General features: G+C 34.8%; 1 protein-coding gene across 1 annotated transcript in view; it reads right to left on the bottom strand.

Moving 5' to 3' along the window:
• Positions 1-21,541, bottom strand: part of Fmo-1 (Flavin-containing monooxygenase 1) — a 59,410-nt gene extending 37,869 nt beyond the window's left edge. Inside the window, exons 1-2 of the mRNA XM_083117442.1 lie at positions 21,250-21,541; positions 9,039-9,177 (exon numbers count right to left, since the gene is read on the bottom strand). Coding sequence (XP_082973568.1) covers positions 9,039-9,177; positions 21,250-21,449 — 339 coding nt within the window. The 5' untranslated portion in view covers positions 21,450-21,541. The remainder of the gene's footprint in view (positions 1-9,038; positions 9,178-21,249) is intronic.
• Between the last annotated feature and the right edge of the window lie 5,951 nt (positions 21,542-27,492).

Genomic DNA, 27,492 nt, shown 5'->3' with positions numbered 1-27,492 from the left:
TTTTGAGTACAAAGGAATTAACACATACTTTAGCATATTAAAAAGTATAAAAGAGTATAAAATAACATAACATAAAAAATAGAAGAAAAATCAAAGGTTATGTCTATTAATGAAAAATATGATTTAAGTACACCTCTGTGCTGTAAAAAAAATACTTCATTAGCAAGCTCTTTACTGTCATTTTAAATTTAGTTGGATTATGATTCTTGAATTCCTCTGGCAGTTTGTTATAAAGTTTTACACCTTGAAATCCTAGACCATTATGTGTTTTGGATGTGCAGACAGTAGAAAGGTGGAGGGAGTTATGGATACGAGCTCTTTACTTGTGCATGTCTAGACTTTTTGAGAATATTTCAGAGTTTGTATGAATAAAGTACAATGTTTCTAATATGTACAAACATGGAAGAGGTAATATTTGAAATTCATTGAAAATTTGTTTCGTTGGGCTTGAGAGGGATAAATTTTTCATAATTTTAAATATCCGTTTTTGCCAAAAAAAAAAAAAAAAAAAAAAATCTGCATTTTGGGTGAACTGCCCCAGAAAGAGATACCATATGTAAGTACAGGTTGAATCTGTCCAAAACATACTGTCCTTAAATCATTTAAAGACAAGACATTTCTCAGAATTCTCATCATGTAAAACTCAAAAGTTAAGCCTGCTTAACATTTGAGTTAAAATAGTAATTTCCATGTCCCAAGACAGGTTTGTGTCTATCCATACTCCTAAGAATTTTATTGCATTGCTTTCTTTGACGACTTCATTGTTAATAATTACATTTAAGTTTCTTGTTTGTTTTACTGGATTAAAATTTATTAGAACTGTTTTATTAACATTCAGGGAAAGCTTGTTGTTGTTTAGCCAGGTGTTTAGTTGTGTCGTTGTCAAAACGAAATTCATTTGAAGTTGCTCATGTTCCATGCTTTTTACTATGCAAAAAAGTATTGTTTGAGACTCTGATAAAGTTTCTGGAAGATTATTTATGTATAGTAAAAATGAAACTGGTCCTAGAATTGAACCTTGCAGTACCCTGTTTTGAGGAACAATTTGTCTGATTTGATTTTGTTAATATCGACAAGACTGGGAATATAATAGGAGATGAAGATGAAATAATTGAAAGATGGACACGATATTTTGAAGAATTACTAAATGAGAAAATTCTAGAAGATACAAATGAAGAACACCTACCCTATATAACTGCAAAACCATGGATAGAAGAACCAACAATTGAGGAAGTAAAGGAAGCAATAAGCAGACTTAGGAATGGGAAAGCACATGGCGAGGACGAAATAGTCAGTGAATTAATAAAAAGTGGACAAAATAAATTACATGAAGAGATACACAAATTGATTAAACTGATGTGGGAAAGAGAAGAAATACCTGAGGAGTGGAAAGTAGGTATAATATGCCCTATCTATAAAAAGGGAGACAAACTAACCTGTGTCAACTATCGTGGAATAACGCTTCTAAATACAGCCTACAAAATATTTTCTAATATTCTTCTTACAAGACTGAATGTCTATGCTGAAGAAATAATAGGTGAATACCAATGTGGATTTAGAAGAGACCGTGCAACTTCAGACCAAATATTTGTTATACGACAGGCAATGGAAGAATTCCATGAGTACATGCAAGATTTACATATGCTGTTTGTGGATTTTAAACAAGCATTCGATAGCATATCCAAACAAAAATTACTTACTTATATGAAAAAAAAAGGCATCCCAGTAAATATAGTAAACCTCATTAAAATGACCATAAATAACACATCTGCTAAAGTATTTTAAAGTGGAAGAGAAGGGGATCCATTTCAACAAAATAGAGGTGTACGTCAAGGGGATGCATTGTCAGCTACTTTATTTAATATTGCTCTGCAGGGAGTTTTTGAATCCTTTGAAGAGAAGGGCCATGTTGTCTACAAAACTAAACAGGTTTGTGCATACACTGATGATATAGCTCTAATAGCACGAAATGTGAATAGCCTAAGTAAATTGGTATGGATTTGATTCAAGAAGGGAAAAAAATGGGTTTGAAAATTAATGAAAGTAAAACAAAATATCTGAAAATGACAAGAAGAAAAGGAAGAATACATATACAAGACCTAAAAGTTGACAAGTATAACTTTCAAGAGGTTGAAAGTTTTGTTTATCTTGGATCAACAGTTAATAATAATAATAAAGTTAGTGAAGAGATACAAAAAGGAATATTGGTAGGAAATTGAGCATACTTTGCAAATCTCACACTATTAAAATCACATCTAATATCAAGATCAACAAAAATGAAAATATATAAAACACTAATAAGACCAGTGGTAGTAAATGGCTCAGAAAGTTGGAATATTAGTTCCAAAGATGCCAACAAACTACGTGTATTTTAAAGAAAAATAATACAAAGAATTTATGGACCTGTTACAGATGGAAATATCTGGAGAATACGCAATTGACAACATATTAGAAAAGGAAGATATTGTGAGATTTGTAAAATCAAATCGATTAAGATGGATTGGACAAGTTGAGAGAATGCAGGAAGGAAGGATGCCAAGAGCTATTCACCATGCCAAGATGGAAGGCAGAAGAGAAAGAGGAAGACCACAAAACTGATGGCTGGATGAAGTGGAGAGTGATCTGAAAACCCTAGGAGTTAGAAATTGGAGAAATGCTGCAAAGGATAGAGAAGAATGGAGAGCTGTAATTGGGGAGGCCAAGGTTCATCCAGAACTATAGTGCCAGATAAGTAAGTAAGTAAGTAAGCTACATCAACTGACAAAGAGAAAGCAATCAATCTCCCTCTCTCTCAGCTCGTAGTAGTAGTCAGTAGGAAATATCATTGTAGGGAAAAAGGAAAACATTCCTGGAATGTTTGCCTTCTAGCTCTCAACACCGAAAAGAAGGAGCCATCATTTGAAGTAAAAAGTGTTGAAAATCAACAAATAGTCAACTTTAAGCAATGGTGACCTACTCTGTTTAAGAAGAGCACTAAAAGCTTGCAAAGCAGAGAAGTGTTTGAAATTAGCAAGTACAAGTATCTCATGTAAAAAGAAGAAGAAAAAGGATATATGACAGCACATGAGTTTATAGACTGCACTAGGAGAAGTATTCAAGCTCTACAAAGACTGTGAGATTGTGCTTACTACTACTAATGCTTATGGTGGGAAAGATCCAATAAACAGTAATAATTTTAAAAAATAAAAAATTGAAAATGTGGTTAAAATTGTGCATTAAGTACCAGACAACTGCAAGGAGTTGAATGACATCATTTTATCATGGCCTACATCCATGCAGTTTGCATATGATGAACTTTCTGATAGTGATTAGCAGTGCTGTAGAGAGAATACTTTTCAATTCATTATGTTCATGTTGCAAGTTCACAACTATTTGAAGAAAATATGTTACTTAAAATTTATTATCAATAATTGTTAATGTAATCATTTTATTTGGTCAGAACACTTATCTTGCATTCATAGTAATGTTATATCAACTAATAACTGGGCTGTAATATTTAAAAACTGCATTTATTGCTTGCTACGTTCAAGTGAGAACCAAAATGAAAACATTCCACGATGTTTTTTGTGACTGTGTCTATTTACGTATGAACAATTTACAAGAAGTATTGCTTTAGAATTATTGTCCGAGCTTTCACAATATAAAGTTTTTAGTTTATAAAGTATTTTGAGCACCTGAACTATTTCGTTGATTTCCCAAAAATTACACTTTATGGAATCTGTTCCTTCCTTCTCTCACCCATTCAATTAGGGTTGAACTGATACCAATACCACCGCCAATTCTCTTACTGATTCCCACTGATGCATACCTAGAAATTGTACCAATTCAAAAGTAGTTCAGAATATGTATACATTTTTTTTATGATATGTTTTCCATTGAAACTACCAGAGTTTTACTTTAAAATATTCACATAAAAATTATGTAATCATAAAACAATTCTCCCCACAATCTGGTTGCTAAAATAAAGAAAATTATGCAGTTTGCATAATTTTCCAGGATGTATAGATTTCACAAAAGTGTCACATGGCATTTTTGCAGACTCTGTGAGACACCTGGACTCCACAATAGTATTGACCAGTATCGGTGATTAAATTACAATCAATACTTTCTGATTGTGATACTGGTGGTATCGACTGATAACGAACCATTAGTATCGATATTCACTCAGCCCTAGACTTAATCTTATTTTCTCTTTCTCCTTGTATCTTATTCTTCTCCCATTATCACTGAATTTGTGTGTGATTGTTCTGTTATAAATTATTCTGAAACTTTTCTCACATAGGCTATTTGAGTAGGGTAAGATTGTTTAAGAGAGGGGCAGAGCTCATCCTCTCCCACCCTCTGACAACATCTCTGCAAGTTTTGGGGAGGAGTTGATCACCCCCATTAATCCACCCATCATCGTGTGGGCTAAAGATGATAGAATAATAAGATCCCACTCTATTATCTTTCTTGTGACTGAGATGAGTGATCCTTCAATTTCTGGAAGTTTTTTTTTTTCATCATCATCATCATCATGACACTTTCAATGGCACATTAAGCTTAAGATACAGCCAAAAGTTAAAAGGATCCCTGTGTGGAGGCTATATAGCTTGGCAAGCCTAGATGAGATGTGAAGAATGAATCAAGGTGTTGTCATGGTACAACTGCAACTTGCAGTGGCGTATTTTGAAAATTCCGCAGCAATTCTTATTTATTGTATATATATTTATTATACACTCCATCTAGACTAATTAGATATAATAGAAATAAAATACCAATGCAGACATACAAGTAACAAAAACAGAATGCTGACAACTTAAAATTTTCCGGCAAATTCTACATACATATATGTGAAAAAAATTGGTTTACTGGCAGTAAACATGGTAATATAGAAGAATACGCAACTGGCACTTGCAAATTTGCAAGATGTCCTATCTTGCTGCTCATCGTTTTTTTATGTATTTTTTGTTATGCTTGGCTATTTTTTTGAGTGGGTCATAATAAATTTCCATAGCTGCTTGTTATTATATGTGTGTTACCAGGAGCAGAGATACAAATTCAACAAATGAAGGGCTCAGATGTAAAACATGGTAAGTGACAAAATGCAGGTATCGAGATATTGAAAGTTGATGTTTCAAACAATTTTGAGTTACAAATTAAAATCAATTTCTAAATAATTTACAGCAAATGTGATTCACTTGCATGTTTACTATCATACAAACATGATATTTCATCAGAATTATTTTTTCCTGTGGTGCTACATGCGATTTGTTTAAGGGTTGTTCAAGGAATTGTTGTCGTTACAATGCTTTACATGCAACGATATTATCAAAATGAGTGATCACATATCACTTTATTCAAGCTGAATTATGATGTCAGTTAATAATATTTTGACATTAGACTTTTTATAGAAACCATAACAATTTGTAATACGAAAATAAAAGCCTTTAATAATTTTATTCAATGAACAATAACTTGAGCTACTTGTTGTAACAAGTTTTTGTTTTCCTATGTCACGATATTTTGTTTTGTCTATATCTGAAATGAACATCATTAGAAAAATATATTTCTTCGTTTTTTAATGTTAGTATTTAAAAAAATAAGTTCTGAATGGTTGTGATTAAAATAACTTCCATATCTCTATATGGAGATTAATATTTGTAAAGAAATGTTTTTATATGAACGGTTCTTCAGCTTCACATATCAACCTCACAAACACAGAGAGCAGCCTTGATACAAAGCTGTGTTATGTAGACTATCCAAATTGCATGCAATGGCAATATTAGATTTTTGTAATTCAATAAGCAATTTATACATGAGGTTTAAATATATATCTTAAAGACAACAAATACGCCCCTTGTAGCTTACTGTTATATTTTTCTTTAATTTGACATATTTATAAATAATGATTTCAAATGTACATAAGGCTTACATTTTAAATAATTTTCACTGAAATTTAGCTCTTGTGGATTAAAATAGCTATAATTTGGAACCAAGAAGAACGCACAATAAATAATTTACTTTCATCAAAGTCACACATATCATGAATACGAAAGTTAATTAAATTACAAATAGGTAATTAGGTCCATCATAAAAATACAACTTTTAAAATGCTCATTACAGTTTTATGAAAGAAATATTTGATAAAAAAACTCAACAGTTCCCAAGCTACTATTCAGAGCATATCACATATTCCTCATTTTTGATGTTGCATATAAAGCATGGTATCTTAAAGCAGCCTTAAATGTGCATACCTAATTGAAAATCAATGATCCACTAGAAAGGCAGCTAAGCACTTGATCATGAGCAACTTTTCTGTTATAAACATATATCCATTGTAATAATTGGCAACTGTGTGCATATAACTTCTTATAACTACTAACATTCCAAATTTTATTATTTTTCTTTGGCTTCTCAATGTATTGTTTTATTATTATTATTATTGCTATCGCTATTAATGTTTCATTCGTGGTTCCATGTGTATTATAATACATGTGTATTATAGATGAAAGTGACAAGCATTAGATATACCGTGCGTCCATTTCGATCTGCAGCCCAGAGATCGGGAGAAGCGTGGCGGGCGGCGCTGACGGAGATGCCGACATTTGCGGCCTGTAATGCCCGCTTATTTTTATAGACATATGCAGACATTTATATAAATATTGCAAAACGAGCACTAACCTGTGTTATAACACGCAAAAGTTCTTCTATAATTCATCCAAGTTCTGCTCTTATAAACACAAATAAATACGCTATAGAAACGATGTTAAGAGCCACAGATAATAAAGCATTTTAATCATAGTTTTGACCAGTAACGTCCTGTTTAAGTTATATCCTTGAAAGAGTTTTGTGGCCATGGGAATCGTTTGGAGGTTTCGAATGTGCAACACTGTATCAGGATTACACTGCAGACGAAACCGATAAAAGTGAATGGTTTTCGTGAGCTTCCTTGCAATCCGAAATATCCGAGCTCGAGTTTTTTGTTCCTTCGCGACTAGATGAAGACAGAGTTGTAAATATAGTGGCGAGCAATGTAAACCAAGAGCGTGTTAATTTCGTACTGTGCGCAAGAGTGTTATTCTTGGTTACTTGCAGTTACTTGTTTGTGTTATTGTAGTGTGTATGTGTGACGTGTCAGTGAGACGATTGGAATGCCAGCCGCAAGATTCACGTTAGAACAAAGATTTTTTTTATGTATGACACGTACGTGAAAACAAACTCGTGTCGAGACGTGTGTAGGTAATTTGTACAGAAATTCCCATGCGTTTCAACTCCACACAGAGATACGGTTAGACATCTTGTCCTTAAATTACGAGAAACTGTATCGTTAAATTTTAAAACACCTAAGCAAAAACGACGGATTCTAACCGAAGCAAAACTCGATGATATTGGTGCAGCGTTAGAACGTTCTCCAAACAAACCTCTACGCCGTGTTTCACAAGAGGTGGGCGTGTCAAAATCATCGGCACATACAGTCATTAAGCTACTAAAATTAAAACCATACTCTTATAACACAGGTTAGTGCTCGTTTTGCAATATTTATATAAATGTCTGCATATGTCCATAAAAATAAGCGGGCATTTCAGGCCGCAAATGTCGGCATCTCCGTCAGCGCCGCCCGCCACGCTTCTCCCGATCTCTCGGCTGCAGATCGAAATGGACGCACGGTATATGTACATTAGTTTATACGTGTAAGTTTTTTTTCTTTCTTCTTTGTTTTTATTCAGTATCCATCAAACTTACATGTAATCCATTTTTACTTTGCAATAATCACCCAGACATGGGCCTGTTGTAAGAGCAGCCCTCAAGGCTGAAACATGCCCACTCAAATAAAGACAATTTTTATTATTATTATTATTATTATTATTATTATTATTATTTGATAACCTGAACCACATTCGTTTTATACATAATGGTTCCCTTGTGTAACAAACAAGAAGAATGGATCGACATTTAAAAAGAAAGACATTAGAAAAGCAGCCCCTGTTTCAATGTCGAATGCTGCAAAAGTTCAACTGTAAAACTACTTCTACACTTCAATATTACCTACCATCCTCTAGAATGATAAATTACAATAATTCCTGAGAAGGATGACTGAAATAAGAGTAGTACTAAGCCTTCTGCAGCAGTTGGTCATATTGGAAACAGTCAAGAGATTGATGGAACTCAAGAACAGAAACTTGTAAAATATATTTTTTTAAGTTGCTTACATTTGCTCTCTCTCTATGAAAGAAATAAGGAAGTTTACAATTTGTCTGATACTGACAACATAAAAAAAAATATATATGTGTTGTGGATAAAGAATAAGGTAGCAAGTAAAGACTGGTTGACTGGACTTATGAAGTATCACCAGAACCTACCATTAGGACAGGACTACACACACGAGATAATCACAATTAAACACCCATGCTCAAACTTGGACTTGAACCTGGAACCTTTGGTCACATCTACCACTCAACTGCTGGGTTGCCAAAGCAGCTAAAGTACAGGGTGTTCATTATTCCCTCTGGGATTTCGGAAGTTCGTTACTCAGAGGCGAACTCACCCATGGGGATGAGAGCATGTCAGTGAAAGACATCAAAGATCTTACAAATGTTCGATATGGCCTCCCTTGGTGACTCAACAGATGTCAATTTTGTAATCTAGCTCATATGTAGTCCTCAGTATCAAGCAATGGCCCCAGCATACCTGTTCATTTTGTGATACACAAACAACTAGTTTCCTCTAATTTTCTATGCCAGTGTCTTATTATTTTGTTCGTTGGTAGTTCTGTACAATACTTGGTTAAAAAACCACGTTGACTCAGTTTTAGAAAAGTGCAGAACACAAACATCTCTCCGTTCACCTGAAAACACAACATTTTCATACTACTGGTTCATACTGGAGAAACTGGCAACCACGGCATCTGCCCCAAAACAAACTTCTACATTTACAATGCCCATTGGCATGCTTTTGTCTATTGTGTGGGTTTGTTATTCCACAGCCAAACTTCAAAATCCCGGAGGGACTTATGAAACATGGTGTGGAATTAGCAACTAAAGCAATGCATGTGTTACCTTTATATGTGACTTTAGGTTGAAGTTATTCATGTAGTCATTGAGAAACTGAAGTATATCTGCTGCTGGCAAGTATGATTTCTCTTGTTGAGGAATAGGAAAGTCAGGATAACCCATAACTTCTTTTGGTAGATTTGTCCTAAAAATAACAATATAAAATCTCATTAGTGCTAATTACTATCATTGCACTAGTTCACAACATGAAGAGTTAGATAATATTTTGTGGCTTACTCATGCACTGGGCTATGTAATGAAATCACAAACATTATAAAATTTTAACTTCGAATAAAGTTTAGTACAGCCACTGGTTATATAAATAACAGTAAAAAAAATATTAGTTTATGAACTTGAATATTTCCAGATTACATATCTACAATGATAAGGTTGCCATCAGATCAGCATGAATTAAAGGAGAGTATCAGTTCTGAGTTACTCCCCTCTCAAAATGTTCTAAACCTATGGATGGAGTAAAGGGGAGAACAGAGAGTGTGACCTTCTATTGAGATGCCTGTAACCTAAGTCACTAATCAACTTAATGTAACTGCAGGCCCTACGACCATGCATGCACAAAAGTTTCCAAAAAGGAAACTATATAAGGAATTCATACAATGTAACAAGTAACTTGTACAATTATTACAACAGGGACAACAAATAAGCATCATAAAATCAAATATGCTGAATATTATTGGGCTCTGTACCATCATAACAAAAAAATAGGCAACATGTTAATTTTTAATTTGTTTTGTGAAGAGAGACTTTTAGAAATTAAAGAACAAACAAATCCTTATAAAATTTCATTTTAAATTTAATACAAAGTTGGAAGACAGTAAGTTGTCCTATTGATAGGATGTTGGTACATAATGGGTTAATGTTTGATGTACTGCCAACAATATAGAGCTAATTCTTGTGGAGCTTACTTGCTGTACAAGAGGGGGCAGCCTGATGAGTGTATAACTTCATCTGTTCATAGGATATTGTCTTAACCACTTAAATTTCTAGGATAGAAAACTTCTATAATGGAATATTTTCTGTAGGTTTACTGTCCTCGGTAAAATCGAACAATAATTGTAGATAGGAGAGAAGTCTCTTACTGATAATGAAACATACTCGAAGAATCAAAACCCACACATTAACATAAAATGGTGTGGATGTGCAACGTCTTTACAGTGGATTAGAAGCAGATACATAATTCTGGCTCTGGGCCCAAGACCTGGTAGGAAAAATTCATTGGGTGACTAGTGGTGAGTGCATCAGGCCTCATTGGTGATGTTATATTGTTTTCTAGCCTGGAGCCCTCTACTTCCTCCTTTTCAAGTAACTTCCCAGTTTGCTGTCACTTTGAAAGGTCGCCGTCAAAATTGGGATCGATTTGTGTGTGGTGTTTGTGCTCAAATCCTGTCACCAACCACGAAATAACTAAATTAAATAATTATTTGCCCAGCAACCAGTTCTGTAGCAGTCTTTTCCATGACTTATTCCCCAAATTATCTAAACAAATATGACATAATTAACTGTTGCCTGCTATCTGACCTCGAGTTCATTACTTATCTCGAAACATCCAGAATTTTCGGTTTCTTTCCTACTATTGAAGATAATTCAATGTGGAAATGTGTAACTATAATTTAAACTATCGAACGAAAAACCGAACACAACATACAAATTTTCAACTGTTGGCATAGGAACTGGGTTCAAAACCTAGCCTGAGCATGGTTGTTTCTTTATGATTATTCCTTCATCAATTACATCTAATCTTCATGTATCTTCATCTTCGCAATTAGCTTAAAGAGGAAGAAAAGCGACGTAAATACGCGAACACTCCATGGTGAAGATCCTTAATTTAAGTTCTAACATTATTTTTCTTAGTTTAAACTAGTTCATACGTGAAAATTCTTGTATGGATCAACATCGAGACCTGCACTAGGTGAAGGGATGATTATACTAATTCAGTGAGTTAATAGTAGTAAACGGAGTAAAATGGGAATAGAATCTCCAGAGTTTCTTCACGTTCGCACCCCTAGTGTTCACCTAGGAAAATTTCCGTAACTATCTGTAATAATTCATTCTCTTTTTTTCGTTCTAATAGTGTTGAATTAAAAAGTCCATTCTAACATTTTATAGTATGGACTTATTGATAGTAATACTTTCCCACGCGTACGTACCAAAACTATAACTTTACGTACTCAGGAAAAATATCTACTTCAATTTGAACTTTTAAAAAAATTCGTTCAAGTGTTTTTTTAAAACACTTCTCACTTTCATAGACTTCTAAATTTCAAGATTATTTGCCCATATTCCATGCTTGGGAGATAATCAGTACACAAGAAATGTAATTTATTAACCGCTAGTTCTTAGAAAATTTTAAATGAGAACTTTAATTTTTGTCTTGTTAATTACAAGAATCTATTTTCTTGTAAATGCATTCTTCTTAAAAATAAAGTACATGTGCAAAAGAAAATTCCTTCCTTTATTAAAGTTTAAATTTAAACTCAATATTTTGAATTTGAATTTAACATTTTGGGTACGTCAGCACTTAGCCTATTTTGCAGTCGTCTCTTTATGCGGAGTCCAGCCCCTTACCAGAACTAAAATATAAAAATATTCTGACTTCTGTTAAAAGCTAAGGCTGTAAAATGGCACTTCGCACACATGAGGACAGAACACAATCCTACAAAGATTATACTGGCCGTAGGTCCAGACGCCAGAGCCTCGTTAGTCTGCAAAATGCAGTCCAGGGTGTACTGCGTGGAAGTAGGTTGACAATTGGGTGTACTACGTGGAAGGTCACCCCTTACAACCCTAAATTTAAACTCAGTAATACTCTCAGAAACCGTGTGGTAAATATCTAAATTCAAAGACACCAAGTTCATATCTAGAAGAAATATAGATACAATTAATCCCAACCATGATTTGCGGATGAATAAAACCTAAAATGTAAAAAGTAAAAGTAATGTAGAGCAGCAGCTGTTGACTGCAATGCAAACATTCAAACAAATTCGGAGTCAGGTAACATAATTTACTATTGTGAATTCATTTCACTTAACAAAGGATGTTGTTACATAATTTCAATACGGTAGACTATGTATTTACTTCAAGGTCACCAATCTGTGTCTCCAATAACCTCTACTTCTATTACGATGTGTGAGAATGAGATTAACTTATCTCCTCACTAGAGAAGTAGAGCTGTGCAAACAAATCGTTTTATAATGATGGTCTTTGCCCATTTCTGAGATGGATTGCTCGTAAATGGTCCGCTACTCTGATTTTACTTTACAAAGTTCTCAACCTCAAGTCACCTTCCTATCTCCTCTCTCGCTTCCAAATTCCAATTTCTTCACGAATTTCATGTTCGCGACACCAGATCACGCAGCTCCTCATCTCTATCCCTGTCCACAGACAAAGACGTCGGAACTTATTCAAGAGTGGGGGGGGGGGCAGGTTTTCCAATTAACCAACCAATTTTTACAATCTCCTTTCTCATATATACAGGGTGTCTCAAAAGTAATAGCTCAAACTGACACAGGTGAAAGTACACAAGCATTTTACCAACTAGGACGACGTATACAAACAATGAAGTCAGTGGCGGCTTGTAATCACACATTCGCGATTATTTCGAAAACGGCTCGTTTACAGACCCATGTTTACTGAGGCTTTTTTGCTTCTATTATCGTGTACTTTCACCTGTGCCAGTTGCGCTATTGCATATGGGACACGTTGTATATGTAATAGAGAAATAGTACATATATGTATACATACATAAATATGTGTATTACATATTTACATAATTACATTATTACATGATTATATACACTTATTTGTATACTCTTCCCCACTATAAATATATATATATATATACTATATATATACTCATATAATTATTAATATATATATATTATATTATAATTTACATACCTATTTATTAGATATGCATTTCTGACAAACCGCAATAAATAAATTAACCCACTATTCGATGCTCTGTTCATTTATTTAATGTCGTTTATTCTTACTTTTAGCTAAAAGGGGGAGATGAGGGGAGGATAAATAAATCTCTCCTTTTGCGGGTACTATAACTGTGTCAAGAAAGTGGCCATGTTGATCATACCTTTTCATCTGCAGGGACAGGGGTAGGCTGTAGAGGAAGAAATTACCCCTGCCCCGAAGTCATCTTACTTCTTGTCGTCATGTCGACCTCCGTGGCGGAGTTGTTATCGCAGCGAGCTACGAAGCTACAGGTCCCGGGTGCCGGGTTTGAATCCTGGCCTGGGCACTGGTGTTATTTGTGAATGTCCTTTCATCAATTTCATCATGTCATCACTCATTCTCATCTTAGCCAAAAGTGACAGAAAAGCGAAGTAAAATCAATCAAATCAATCAATCAATTATTTTCATCACAAAGACCACAACTGAAATAAATTTAGTTGTGTAGATAAAATTAGGAGTTCCAATGATATTTACTGTGCCATTAAAGAAAACCGAAAAACATCTGCAAATATCGTATATAGTGTTGTTAGAAGAAATAAAGTGACAAAAAACTGATTTGAAGTCAACATTATACAGATGGGCTCAACGAAGCTGGATACATAGAGTAGATTTTCGTAACGAACAGTTACGTTAGTATCACTGTGGTGTCTTTTCACACATGGAAATGCAGAGCATATTAAGTTTTTTTAATACTATACGCGTAAATTGATGAAAATATATGCACTCATGAATACGTCGTCGTCGTGAAGGTGTAAGGATAACGATCTAAAAAAATGAAATTAATCACTATCAAACTCCACATATATTCAACTATCTCTGGTAGAACCTCTTCTATAGTATGCACTATTTCCAGTCACATTTATTTCGCTTTCAAAGGGCGAATTTACAGCCCTTCCCAAATTTATCCTCTCCAAATAATATAGAATATTAACAATATTTTAGCTATGAAACAAATTGCTTAGTGTGAAAAAATAAATTGCACCAAGACATGGTGTCTTTCACCCCTCTCAACTTCACATGTTTTGACAAATCAATAACTCTTCGGTTTCAGATTAGAGAGAAATTTTTCCTGATAATCAGATGGAAGGCGGAGGAAGCGATTGTCCTCCGTACCCCCCACCTAGATGTTAGAAAAGAATATCATGCCTCCTCGATATCTAAAACTAAAGATCACCCCTCCCGAAGTAAAAATAAATGACCCGTGAACATAAGAATAAATGACGATACTTCTTTTTGACGTCTAAAACTAAGCTATCAGTCAGCCACATTTAGACTAAAAAGAAAAGGGCCATCCTCTCTTCCCTTCTCACGAGAGAAGGTGGTTGGTCCGCCACAAGTGCTTGAAATATTGTGTGATGTAAATAAACTGAAAGACAAGATTTTTCACATCCGGATTACCTATTTCTCATTGTTATAAGTTGGAATATAAACAACAAAATACACACTTCAAAGTTTGCAGCACTAAAAACCGAGAGTTTCAACACAGAAAACATAAATTAGTCAATAAAACGCAAGGAGAGAAGTACAACTTACCAGTATATTGCTTCTATATCACGTGACTGACCTCAGTACAGTGATCTCCCAACGTGACTTTTACTATATTTTCGGCTATTCAAAATGCTGCTGTTGTACTCGTACTCTGGACAATAAGTGTACCACGGCCACCTGACCAAAAGTGAAGGGGAGAAGGAACTTGACCTTTCCTACTGTGCGGGTTCCTAACGAGAGATTATTTCCACAAAGACCGAAGTATTTCCACAAAGACCGAAGTATTTCCACAAAGACCGAGTAATTCCAGAAAGACCGAAGTAGTGGTCAGGATTTGCAAGTGAAACTTGAGCCGAAACAGTTCTATTCCTGAATAGGAACTACAAACAGACTACTCGTTGGCTACCGTGTTGGCAAAATGGATGTGACTTCCTGACCTAAGTCGTCTCTTGCCTCAGCTTGCAATGTTGGCTTAGTCAAGAAACTGAACACGATATTAACTTTTTCATTGCTACATGCTTCAAAATAGACAAACAGTTTCCCTCTGAAACCCTTGAGAATGAGCCGTGAGCGTCTTCCGCCGAGAGCCCCTTATTTTATCTTTCTCACATTTTGAAAAATAATTTGCACAGTTGGAAAGAAATGCCAACTTCCCGGAGCCGTGGTGGTCTAATCGGTCTAGGTTGACTGACACGCGGGAGACCCAGGATGGGTGATCTAAGCTCGGAATTTTTCCGGCCTTGTCCCCACATATAGCGGCTACGGGGCTCACCCAGCCTCAAATCAACCTGGGGCAACCCTAGGGGGTAAAGGCGGCCGGAGCGTGGTGCTGATCACATCATCTCCAAAATGGCAGGGATCGAGAATGTGTGGGGCTCTACCCCGACATCCCCTAATTGTGCATATATGCACGGGGAACGAAGTGCAACATTATAACCTTTTAAGACACACGAGAACGCATTAATACGCAATGTATTGATAGCAATTTCAAGATTTCTGACTACGACTGTGGTCCAGTGCACTGAAAGATAAGGTAGATTAAAGTAATTTCCAGAGAAGTTATTGCAAAATTGCTGCAAGAACAGATTGGGGCAGGGTGGGGGGCGACCACTTTCACCTGAGGTTCTTGTGTATGTATATGTTTGGGTAGATCTTATTCCCAGGGGAGTTTATTCAAATGTCTCCAATACTGATAAATAATTTCCACAGCTAGATCGAATAATAACAAATACTGTGACATTTTACAACACGCGTGGTAGGGCTGTAGCTAAGGGGCATAGGAGCTGAAATTTGTAAGGAGTGGGCGAAAGATGAAAACACTGATTGGATTGGATTGATTTGGTTTTTTAAGTCCACTTTATGCACAGTAAGGCTAATCGGGACTGGACCTGCAGTTTAAAGTGGGATCCGAATCACTATGTGCCTCCACAGAGTCAGTGTATTTGATTATACTTGTTGAAATACTTTTGGGATCAAGCTGAGCTCGTGTGAGTGACGTTATCTTCTAGAAAACTTTAATATTTACTAACTTTATATTTACATGGGAAATAAAATATTTATTCTTCAAATTAATGATCGCCTAATTAATTAACTGATCGTAGGCTCTACCGTCATGCATAAGTAAATACAAGGTATAAAGGATAAAATTGTGTCCTATTCTTTGAATGCGAATATTATATATGATGATATTTTTCTAAAATATGTCTCTTTCCACATGGATGTTCCAAGTAGCTTACTTTGTAATATTGATGACGATGATGATAATAATAATAATAATAATAATAATAATAATAATAATAATAATTCTTTATTAAGAATTTATCTAGCATCATCCGTTTCCCTGACATCATTCTTTCTTGTTATTACGTACGTAATCCAACATTTTTATGTATTAACAACTGTTAACGTTGACATTCTGTATTTAACCAGGGGTTGGAGGTAGGTGCAGTTGGCCTATGGCGCACAAGATAAGTGAAGCCCCAGTAATGTACAGTATTCACTTCGAGAATGAACAACGTCTTTACTTTCTTGCAATTTTTCTCTAACATTTGTACATAATAAGTAATGCGGTAACACGACGAATTCTTTTGTTGAGATTTCTCTTTACATTATGGAATAAAGGTTTTTCTTTCTTTCATAATACACAACTTACTTAATATGAACTTAAGGAAATAGGTAGAATATAATTGAAGATATTCTATCGGAATTTATTTCACTCCATTTTTTTCTATTTGTAATTATCTTGAAATCTTGAGCATAAATATGCCGGGTGTCACAGTATACTGCTGTATTTGTAGTAAGTGGCAATACAGCACTAAGATAAAATTCAAAAGTATCTACGTCATTGTGTCTTTTTAAAACTGTTTTTATGTGAAATCCCATAATAATTTTTCCCTCCCAATAAAATCCTAAGTCTGAAATCCTGACCATGACAAAAAGTATCTCTAACTTACCAACGCAGTAACCAACGAATATTTCTTAAACATTACATTTAAATCAGTGGCGTAGAGGCCGCGCAATGTGCTCCTGAAATTTTATATAATCGCAGAAATTTAAAAGATAGTGTCGCTTATTAAAAAAAATCGAATTACGAAATCTGGTTCCCAAAAACATAATATGACGACGTCTGTGTAATAAGCAGTGACGTAGTATTGTCTCAGCCAGAGGGGTCTGGGTAACTTTTCATATGGGTTCCTTCCGAAATGCAGAATTAACTTACTTGCTCGCAGATGGCCATCGATAGGAAAAAATCCCTCATTTCATACCTTTATAGCTACGCAGTTTGTCGTAAGCGCAGTGTTGCGTGTAAATTGTCTACAGTTATGAATCCAGTTAAAATATTCAGTTGCTCAACAGTTGATACCTATTGCTACACAATAAACAACCAAACTTGGTAATTCATGACCTTCTACCAGTAATATTAGTTTTACACGTGATACTTAAAATTCCAAATATTTTTAAGGGGGTCCCCAAGTATTTTCATATTGAAATAAGAACTGAAATGAATTTCCCACATTGTCCACACCTGCTACGTTTCACTTCAAAGGGGCCCAAAATCTCAATAGGAGGTGGAGTCCAGGGGCAATTAATTACCACTTTGGCCTAAGCGCCATTATCCCCTCCTCTGCCACGCAGGGTATACAGCGTATGAGTTAAATGTCACCATTATTTTGTGTAATTTTGTGAAGTTCATTTTTCTTACATATTGAAATTTTGTGGACATTTCCGTCGTACCAGTTCTTCTTTTCCAATGTGTTACGACTTTTTGCGATCTGCAGTGTTCGAAGCGAAGTGAAAATTCCTGTCTGCGAATTTCCTTGTTCGAGTTTGGAGATAGGCGGAAGGATCCTTGCGTGGATCAACTTGAGAACAATGCAATAAGTGGGGGAAGTTGCTTGTGCAAATTCGAGCACTGATGATCTATTAAAGAAACTGTTCTTGTTTCATTAAAAAGTCTAAGATATATATGATCAGTTGTCTATCGAAAGGAAATTAAAATTATAAATAATAATGTTGAGGTCAACTAACAACAAAATTAAACACCGTGTCTGTGGCAACAACCTTTTTTTTTTAGGGGGTTGGGGGAGGGGTTCAGTCCTTTCGAGCAACATTTCATTGAGTCACAAATTTTCAGTGAAGAGAGTTCCATCGCAGCTTTATTATCTATCTCTCAAGACTGGAGTCCGCTGCTATATATTCGTAGCAGATTGCAATTAGCCAGTCATCTAAACGCTACATTTTAAAAGTTGGTTCGCAACAGTTACAGCCACTTTTCCAAAATGTAGCATCGCTACGCTACTCTTGTTCGCTACTTCGTTACTTTTGCATTACTTCTGCATCAAAAAACTTAAAAGAACCACATGGATATTCAAAAGAAGCCCCTAGTATAATAGTTGTAGTGTGGAAAATATATTTTGTTATTAATTATCATGATTCCCATCATTCAATAATTTTGATTACAGCGTTACCTCAGTTTCTTATTTTTATTTCTAATTTTTGAGAATAACGACGTACCTATGCAAGTGGCATATCAATCCAAATTTGATATGTGAGTATTGCAATTAGGGTGTTTTCCAAATTAATGATTACAACTATAAACTAATAAAACATGGTAGAATTATTTATATTATTATTTATTATTTATTATTTATATTTACATATAAATATATTTTTATGAACCTCCTGCAAAAGTAAATGCTATTGTCGAATTTTTTGACTTCGTTTCCACATTAAAAAAATACGTCAAAATGTTGAGAAGAAATGTAGCTGTACCGAAATTCGCTACAACTACAGGAATTGTGTAGCTTCGCTACAGCTACAATTTTAGAAATGTAGCTAGCTACAGTAGCGGCGCGTTATTTCTGACCACTGCAAACGACCTTGTGATGTTATGTTACCACCGACAATATAGAGGTCCGGTTCAATCCCCATAACTGAAGTGATAAGTTTTCTTGAGTATATTACTCACTCTTAGTATTAGAAGCTTAATGTGAGCGGCTCTTACGATGAATCTTGGCCTGGCACAGCAAGGGAATGACATGGGGACTGAAGGCGCATCCACCTCAAAGTCCAAAGGAGTAGTGTTTACTATTCGTTAAACCAGCGGTTCAGAAACTTTTACGTTTCACAGCACCCTTAGTGTCTCAAGATTTTTCAGAATATAGACCTATATAACACTTACAACGCAGTTAGTGTGGTTAGGTTGCTTGCCTTAAGTTAAAAAAATAAACACATATTTCAAATTAAGAAACATTTTACATGTAAAAAGTACTAAACAAGCACATATTTGGAATAAGTATCATTTCAGTGAAAATATTGGAATATTTTGCGGCGCCCCTGTAAGCCAGTCACGGCGCCTCTGTAAACCAGTCATGGCGCCCCAGAGCATCGTGGCACATACTTTGGGAACAACTGCTATAAACAATTCCCCCCAAACAGTATTTTTTTTAAAATATCTGATTATTTTATTATATGTAACCTCATTAAAAAAAACATGTTTCTAGCAAAAAACACAAAGGATCACGAATAAAATATTTGACAGCGGGAAGTTCCTAGAAAGATTCTTGGCTGGGCCGCTGCGTTGAAGTAAGAGAAAATATTTTGAGATTCTTATTCCAGTTATTTATCACAGATTCAGACCATCCTGATTTAGTTTCAAGAAGGTACTACACTATATACTATAAGTCGATAACAAAAATGGGTAAAAGTTAATTTCTTGTACAACTGGGGCGGAGGGGCTAGCTAATTAACTACATACGTCCGTCCCATTCTGGCACCTTAATTTTTTTGTCACTGTTACGTACCCAATAGGACCAAGTAATAAATAGTTTGCCAAAGAGGAATAGAGATGGCAGCACCAGGCGTGCAAATTAAGAATCAGCGTAATATATGTGAATAACTTTATAAATAAGAAAAAAGCAAATTGGAAAGATGAAAACAATAGAATCTATTATAAGAAGACAAAGAATAAATATAAAAGAAATAAATTAATGTGTATATAGTCGATAAATCAAACTAGTGATCATATGTAAATTGATCAGAAAACTAAAGAAGTCAAAGCACGGATACAAATTTGTGTCTTTCAACAGATCTTGAATCTGTCTGATTTGATTTATCATTCCAATAGTGGAAATTTTGTTTACCCCTGTGGCGGCGCTTTCCAGTCGACGCCCCACAGCACTTTTGGTTGCGCGTTTCAGCCGTGGCACGTGTATGCGCGTGTCAGTCGTTTGGCACCAAATACACACTAGGTTGTACCTATTTAGTGTTGGCGCGTTTCAATCGCAGCCGCAAGGGAGGAAGGAGATTAGTATTATTCCCAAAGCTTAAGGGAAAAGCTGGATAAAGGAATCCCTAAATCATAGAAAAGCGGAAATAGAAGGAAATCAAGAAGGAAGTCCAGATCCAGACATTGCATTAAGAAGGAAGTCCAGAGAGAAGGATATACAAATCAAGAAAAGAAATAATAAAAGACATATAAATATAAAACTTGACTGTAAACAAGAATTACAGAAGAACGTAGCTTATCATGTAAATATTCTTATTCCACGTATCCTGTGTTTAAATAATATATTCGTTTAAACGTCTCCATTGGAAGGCATCCTGTCTGGTTTCGTTGTCTACAAAGAACCCTACCCGGGATATTCTAGCTGAAGTTTAATATTAAGATTTATGTACCTTGCACCCAATGCACCCAAGCTTTCGAGAGCTAATGTCGCTCTCATCTTCAGAGTAAACTTCTTGCCAGATCTCACCTGGTTGATAGCGCGAGAGAATCTATTCATCATTCGTCGCTAGTAAAAGCTTCAAGACTTACTTTAAAATCATCATCATCATTATGGCAACATATATTTTCTTTCATCTTTCCTTTATTGGTTGATTGATTTGCTTTATTTTACTTCGCTTTTTGTGCCACTTTTGGCTAATTTGATGATATGATGAAATTTATGAATGGACACTCCTGCCCAGACCAGGATTCGAACCCGGAACCCCTGGCGTCGTAGCGCGATGTGCTAACCACTCCGCCACAGGGGCCGGCATCTTTTCTTCATTATTGTGGCTATTATCGACAGGGAGATTGGGGAGAAGGGTGTGTGGAGAGAAGGTGCCGAGTTCAAAACAATTGTGCGGATCCATCCGGTTCTTCGCTCATCTGTTTCATCATTCATCCTCATAATTGAGCGACATTATGTAATCATAATACAAATGCAGGAAGTGAAGAGAGCATGCTAAAACACATCCTTACCTTAGACTCTTGTACATGCTCGTATGGATGGGCAAACCATAATCGTCCACTCCAACCTTCTCCGTGAACACCCACGTTCCTCCTACTTGGCCGGTCTGTTCGAAAACCGTAAATGAGTATTTAACGGGCGAGGCTGCCAAGTGCCTAGCAGCGGCTAGACCTGCCGCCCCGGCGCCTATCACTGCTACGTTGATGGTCATCGCACAGGCCTCGCAAACGACTGACCCACTGTCGCTCCAACCAGCGAAGAAGATGCGGGGAAAAGCATGTTTTATCTTTTCTCTCTCTCCGAGCTGTACTTTGATTCGGCGAGGAATTTGCAGCCCATGACCCGTGCTGGCAAAATCCCAAGGCCTATTACTATATTTATCAGTCCAAGTCCCTAGCTTTGGTTATTAAACCCTTCTGCTTTATCGCGGGTCAACAAGTATCGTAATCTGGATGTGGTAACTGGTGCGGTCGTGTTTTCCTTCTCTCAACATGGATTGTTTACTTTACTAAAGAAAGAAGAAGAAGAAGAAAAAGAAGAAAGTATCCGCTTATCAGCCCTAAAGGATATTATGTCAATGAAGCAACATGCTGAATAACGCGATAACGCAGTTAAACTTTCGTCATAAGTTGAAAGTAGTTCATGGTTAGGAGAACTAGAAAATATGCCAGTGAAAATATAGCAAGTGTGAAGTTAGGAGAAAATAGTTCGGAAGTTCTGGAAAGATATAACCAAACGAAATGTGGCAAGTGAGGAATTTGTCGCTGAACTTAAGACGAATATTGTCTTATTTACGTCAATTTTACAATTATTTGCTTCATTTTTTTTTTACTGATAGATAGATACTTGGTCCAATATGACAAATATGTAACTTGTCCAACAAATATGTCGAAAGTTATACATTTTTGAAAATTTGAAGATTTCCAGAAATTGGGTGGACGAACTAACGCACCATGTGACACAAAATATGTCATATCTCAGAAACTATGTAGAGTATTGTAATGATTTACGTATTGTTGGAGAGGAGAAGAACAGTCCTAACAGAAAATGACTGTGTTGCCACACTTACCTACTCAGAAAGTAGAAAAATCTTTAAATAAAATAATATTTTGTGATGAAAAGACACTCCACTTCAGGTAATTGTTTGATAATTCTAACAATGAAAATTGTTACACAGCATAATCAATACAATTCAAACATAATATTAAAAAATCAGAAAGGTAATATTTTTCATAATAAAAATATCACGTTTCAGTATAGGGTGTGTGAACCAATTTTCCACTGGAATACAGCAATATTTTTTGAGAAATGGCCCTAAAACACTCACAAATTACCATTAATATGAGTATACATAATATTATTAGAAATGTTGAATAAGTGGGAGAAGCATTATATGATATTTATCCACTTTTAGTTTATAGAAATTGTACTAAAACCAGAATTTTTGTCCAGAATGCATATGGATCAGTCCATACCGAATGTTCCAGCACTGTTGCTTGACCACTTTTAAAATTTTCAATATTTTTGTTGTTCTAACACATATGCAAGGGTAAAACTTCACCTTGTTTTAAAATTGTGGCCATTTTTTTGTTTCATGACTTCGGGTATTTTTGGCCTTTGCAGACAGTTGCGATAATTGTGATAGCTCAGCTAAGAAAAATGATAGAATGCTGTGATAAATAACATTGTTTTCAATACATTTCCAGCATTATTTTATGTCCTGTGCCTTTCTCTAATGAAAATGGCTGAAATTTAAGGCCAAAATTGATGTTCAATTTTGAACAAAAATCAAAGTTTAGGCTTTATTTTTGTACGGAAGTAATATAATATCAGAGCTATATATATATGTGTGTGTGTGTATATATATATATATATATATATATATATATACACACACACATAAAACATACATCCAAAGTTTTTGGCAGAAAATTTTTCAGCTCTGCTAATGGTTTCTTCTTTTCATTCAAGCTCTTTGAAAGTGCTTGATTTTCATTTTCTTTGAATTTCAGCCCTTATATCTCTGATGGGGGAACCAAAAAGAATGATATTTACAGCATGAAAAGTACCTCTAAAAAAGTTTTAGATTTATAGTCGATGGATAATGTGGAATTTGAGCAAAAGATGTAAATGTACATTATTGGTTACAAATAAATATTTGCCTTTAATGAACTATCATTAATTTATCATTATTAATTATATAATGTGAATGGCATAGTAAGTCTGTTAGTAGCTATTATGAATACAAATTGCCAATACAAGTCTCCTGGCTCCTACATCACATAAAATTATATAGCTAGTTCCAAAATATGACATTTTATACCTCTAAACTCTTAACTGACACCACAAGTGGAATAGGTTAGCCGCAATTTGTAAAAAGGCTAAATTCCATTTTTTTTGCCCCAAAAAGCCAGCTTTTTATAAAAAAAAAACATCCATTTGAAAAAGGACTTTTCTCTGCAACTCTAGTTACTTTACATCACTTTTCTCTCATGTCTGGCTAATTGTGATGATGAGAATGATTGATGAAATTAATAAGGGACACTCACAAAGAACACCCGTTGCTCATGCTGGGATTCGAACCTAAACGCCTGGTGTCATAACGGGCTGTGTTAACCACTCTGCCACAGAGGTTGGCAAATTATTTTCATGACTGAATGAATTAACTTTATCAGGGCACAAAATGTCTATGCTTTTCGCTATTCACTTCACAACGAAATATGCATTTCACTTGAAAAAGTCTACATTCCTCTTCTATAGTTATTTTCTTACTCCCACAAGGCTTAGACAGTGATATGGTTCTCTGAAACTTTTCCAGAAACTGACTTTTCTTCAAGGTATACCTTTGAAAATCAAGAAATAGACTTATAGGTGAGTAGTATCGGAATTAGATAACGGATGTTGCTATTTAATATTCGGAATTCATTTGTATGTACTTATAACTAATTTGCACGGGTTTTAATTAATTTGCACGTACTTAGAACTCATTTGCAAGTACTTAGAGTACTTTACATTTATGTATTTGCATGTTTATAACTTTATATGAATATATAATTATTTGTTTTATGAAAAATATGTATATAGAAGGTAATTAGAGGTACTAAACGGTATGCATATGGTTTTATATTCATTACTGCAAAGTATGTAATGTAGGAATCGATAATAATTAATGTTTATAATATTGAAAATAAGTTTTCTATGGTTTATGAACCGCTATGAACGGTGGTAATGGTACGAAAGAAGACGGTCCCGGTACTCGATCCCGCGATATGTAATATTATTAATTAGTACTATGTAATAATGTATGTTATTATTGTATGAAAGACGATGGTTTCACACGCCAGACAGAATACTGTCTCCGAATCTCGACTCGGCGGTGAAGGTAGAGGAGAAAGGAATTTGGGGGAAGTGCGTTCAAGGTCAAATGACGTCAGAACAAAGGAAGAACCTGATTGACCAATCAGAGATCGCGTCGGTAGGTTTTCAGAACCGGTTTTTTCCAAGGTTAACCAGTACGCAAGAACAGGGGAAAGCTATGCAATACTGTAGGGCAGGGGAGGGATTGAACCAGACAACAAAGGATGTCTGAAATGCGCAGCAAGGGTCAAATCTCTGAAGCTATGCGTCGCTTGTAGAACCGGTTTCCGCCGCCAATTAATATTCCGCTCAGGTTTGCCTTCAAGGCACAGGACGCTTTAGCGCAGGTTTTTTTTATCTGTACTATGAAGAAGGGCGAGCTATTAGGGACGGGGCCTACAGTTTTCACCATTTGCTTTTATCACGGGGTAACGAACCTAGGACCCTTTGATTATTGATTTAGGTAGTAAATGTATGTGACTGTGTGCTATTTAACTTAATTTTGAGTTTATTTTTTACCAAACTTTAACAATGTAAGTCAGTATAATTCAAACTCAGTATCAGCACAATAGGTAGTAGCTATGGTGCTATATTGGAAAGGAAATTTAAGTTTACATATACGAATAACTTTATAATTATTATATTGATAAAAATGAAAGAAAAAACTAGAAACAACCAAAATTACAATAGCATCAAATTATGCCTTTGTTTACAAGAATATTTATAAGATATCAATGCTATACATAAGAAAATATATATATATATATATATATCTTTGTTATCTCCTTCCAGGATAAAGCAAGTCTTTGTATCTACAATTCTGAGCTTCAGTTTTTGAAATTCATCATCTTCTCAAATCACCTCCAAACGTAGAACATATAAGTGTCACTCTATGCGACCTTCCTCCAAGCACTCATTTGAGGAACTGTAACATTCACAAGCCAGCCCCTTAAGGAAGATGAAAACAGATACTTATTCACTGCTTCCAATTCAACATGGCATCTTTTATACATATCAGTGTCATTCCATAACTTTCGAATCTTTATAAGATTATATCATGATCAAAGTTCATTCAAGTCATAAAAGGCTTCTATATAACTTAAACATCCAAGTTATAACGTTGCCAAGTTTAATCTTTAAAAGCAACAATTATTATACAAATATATCACCATCCCATATTGATATATCTGTCCTTATCTTTGTTCCCTCTTGAGCTCCACACCAAGTCACAGACAACTAGTATCAGAGCAACTAGTTCAAGCCAGATCTTTTAGTATGTGCAATCTTCAATTGTTTTTGTTTTATATTTTTGTCCATAAGTGCTTAACAGCTTGAATGTTTGTGTTGCAAATGTACATATTTGCTCTGTTACAGCTATTTTACTATGTATATCACAATATACTTATCTAATGATTACAATTACCATTTTTTGAATGTTGATACAAAATACCAAGTATGACATCACAATGTACATTGAACAATTTTAAAGAGTTGACCTTTGTATATAAACCTTGAAGCCAATGCAAATGTACACAATTTCAATAAATTTAATTATAAATTTGAATGTATCATATTTTTCTTGTCTCAAAGAACACATATGATTGAAGATATTTGTTTTTCATATTGCCAGTCAAAAATAACTGTTATGACTAAATTGGTATAAATATTGCACAAATGTGGAACTTTGAACTTAGCCGTTTTCAAATGTTGTTATGACAATGTAATATTTTTATTGTCATACTGGCGCTCAACAAGGGACGAACCCACAACAACAGATCTGAGCACTACTGAGAATTTTAACATATGATAATTAATATAATGCCTCTATATTTACAAACTGTTTTCATGTTTACCATTATAATCATCTGAGTATAACTGCATATTTGTTTTCCAACAATACAACAAGAACTTGTTCATCATGAACCAATACAGTGCAACTACACATAATGAGTTTTTAGTACATAATAATGTTGCAAAACAAATAAAAAAAATCAAGTTCTACATACCAAGTGAAGTTCCATATGAACCATTTTTACATAAAACAATGTAGCTACATAACATTTTTATTTATTATCAACCAATGAAGCACCATTAAGAACTTCATTCTTAATCTGAGAGCATAATTTCTATATTAATCTTTATTTAGCCAAAAATATATTAATTATAATTTTCTATATGTAGAGTAAGTTACCTATGATCCAACTAAGTTTCCCATTGGGAATTCATCCATTTATCTAGTAACATCAGCTAACAAGACAAGAATCTAAGTCCCTGCATCAAAAGCAAACATCCTCAGATTTATGGAGTGTCGAAACTAAGATTTCTTACATCACAAATCAATTCATGCAAGAAATGTATAAATTATGATGTGCGCACAAAAATTATAAATCATAAATAACTGTTGTTCCTGAACTCACAGCGTCACGGCACGAATTTCCTATTCTGCCCTTTGTGAACACATTTTGGAGCCATAATGCATTCTAGCATTTTAAAGGAACCTACTACTTGACTTAAGCTTAGATCAAAACGTCTTTGCTTCTTGTCAAGTTTATTTCTATTTGAGCCTACAATTCAACTCTTGGAATCTCAGAGCTCTATAAAATGTTTTTAAGCCACAGCTAAATCTTAGCATTAAAATCTATTATGCACATGCTATCATATTATATTATACATTTTTTGCACTCCAAAATACACATAACAAAGAATATTTGTTATATTGAATTTTTCCACTGCTAATCACAACTAAGGATCCAGATATATGAATGAGGACCAATGTTGGATTATGAAGATCAACTTAAGGCAAACTCTACAGATGAATACTTTATACCTGAACTAATGTTTCAGACTCAAGGAAAGAAGCACGAAAAATGAGAAAATTTATACATTGACATCTGACT

This window comes from Lepisma saccharinum, chromosome 2 (assembly GCF_977018435.1).
Source record: "Lepisma saccharinum chromosome 2, izLepSacc3.1, whole genome shotgun sequence".
NCBI lineage: Eukaryota > Metazoa > Arthropoda > Insecta > Zygentoma > Lepismatidae > Lepisma > Lepisma saccharinum.
This window is presented reverse-complemented; position numbering and strand designations above follow the sequence as displayed.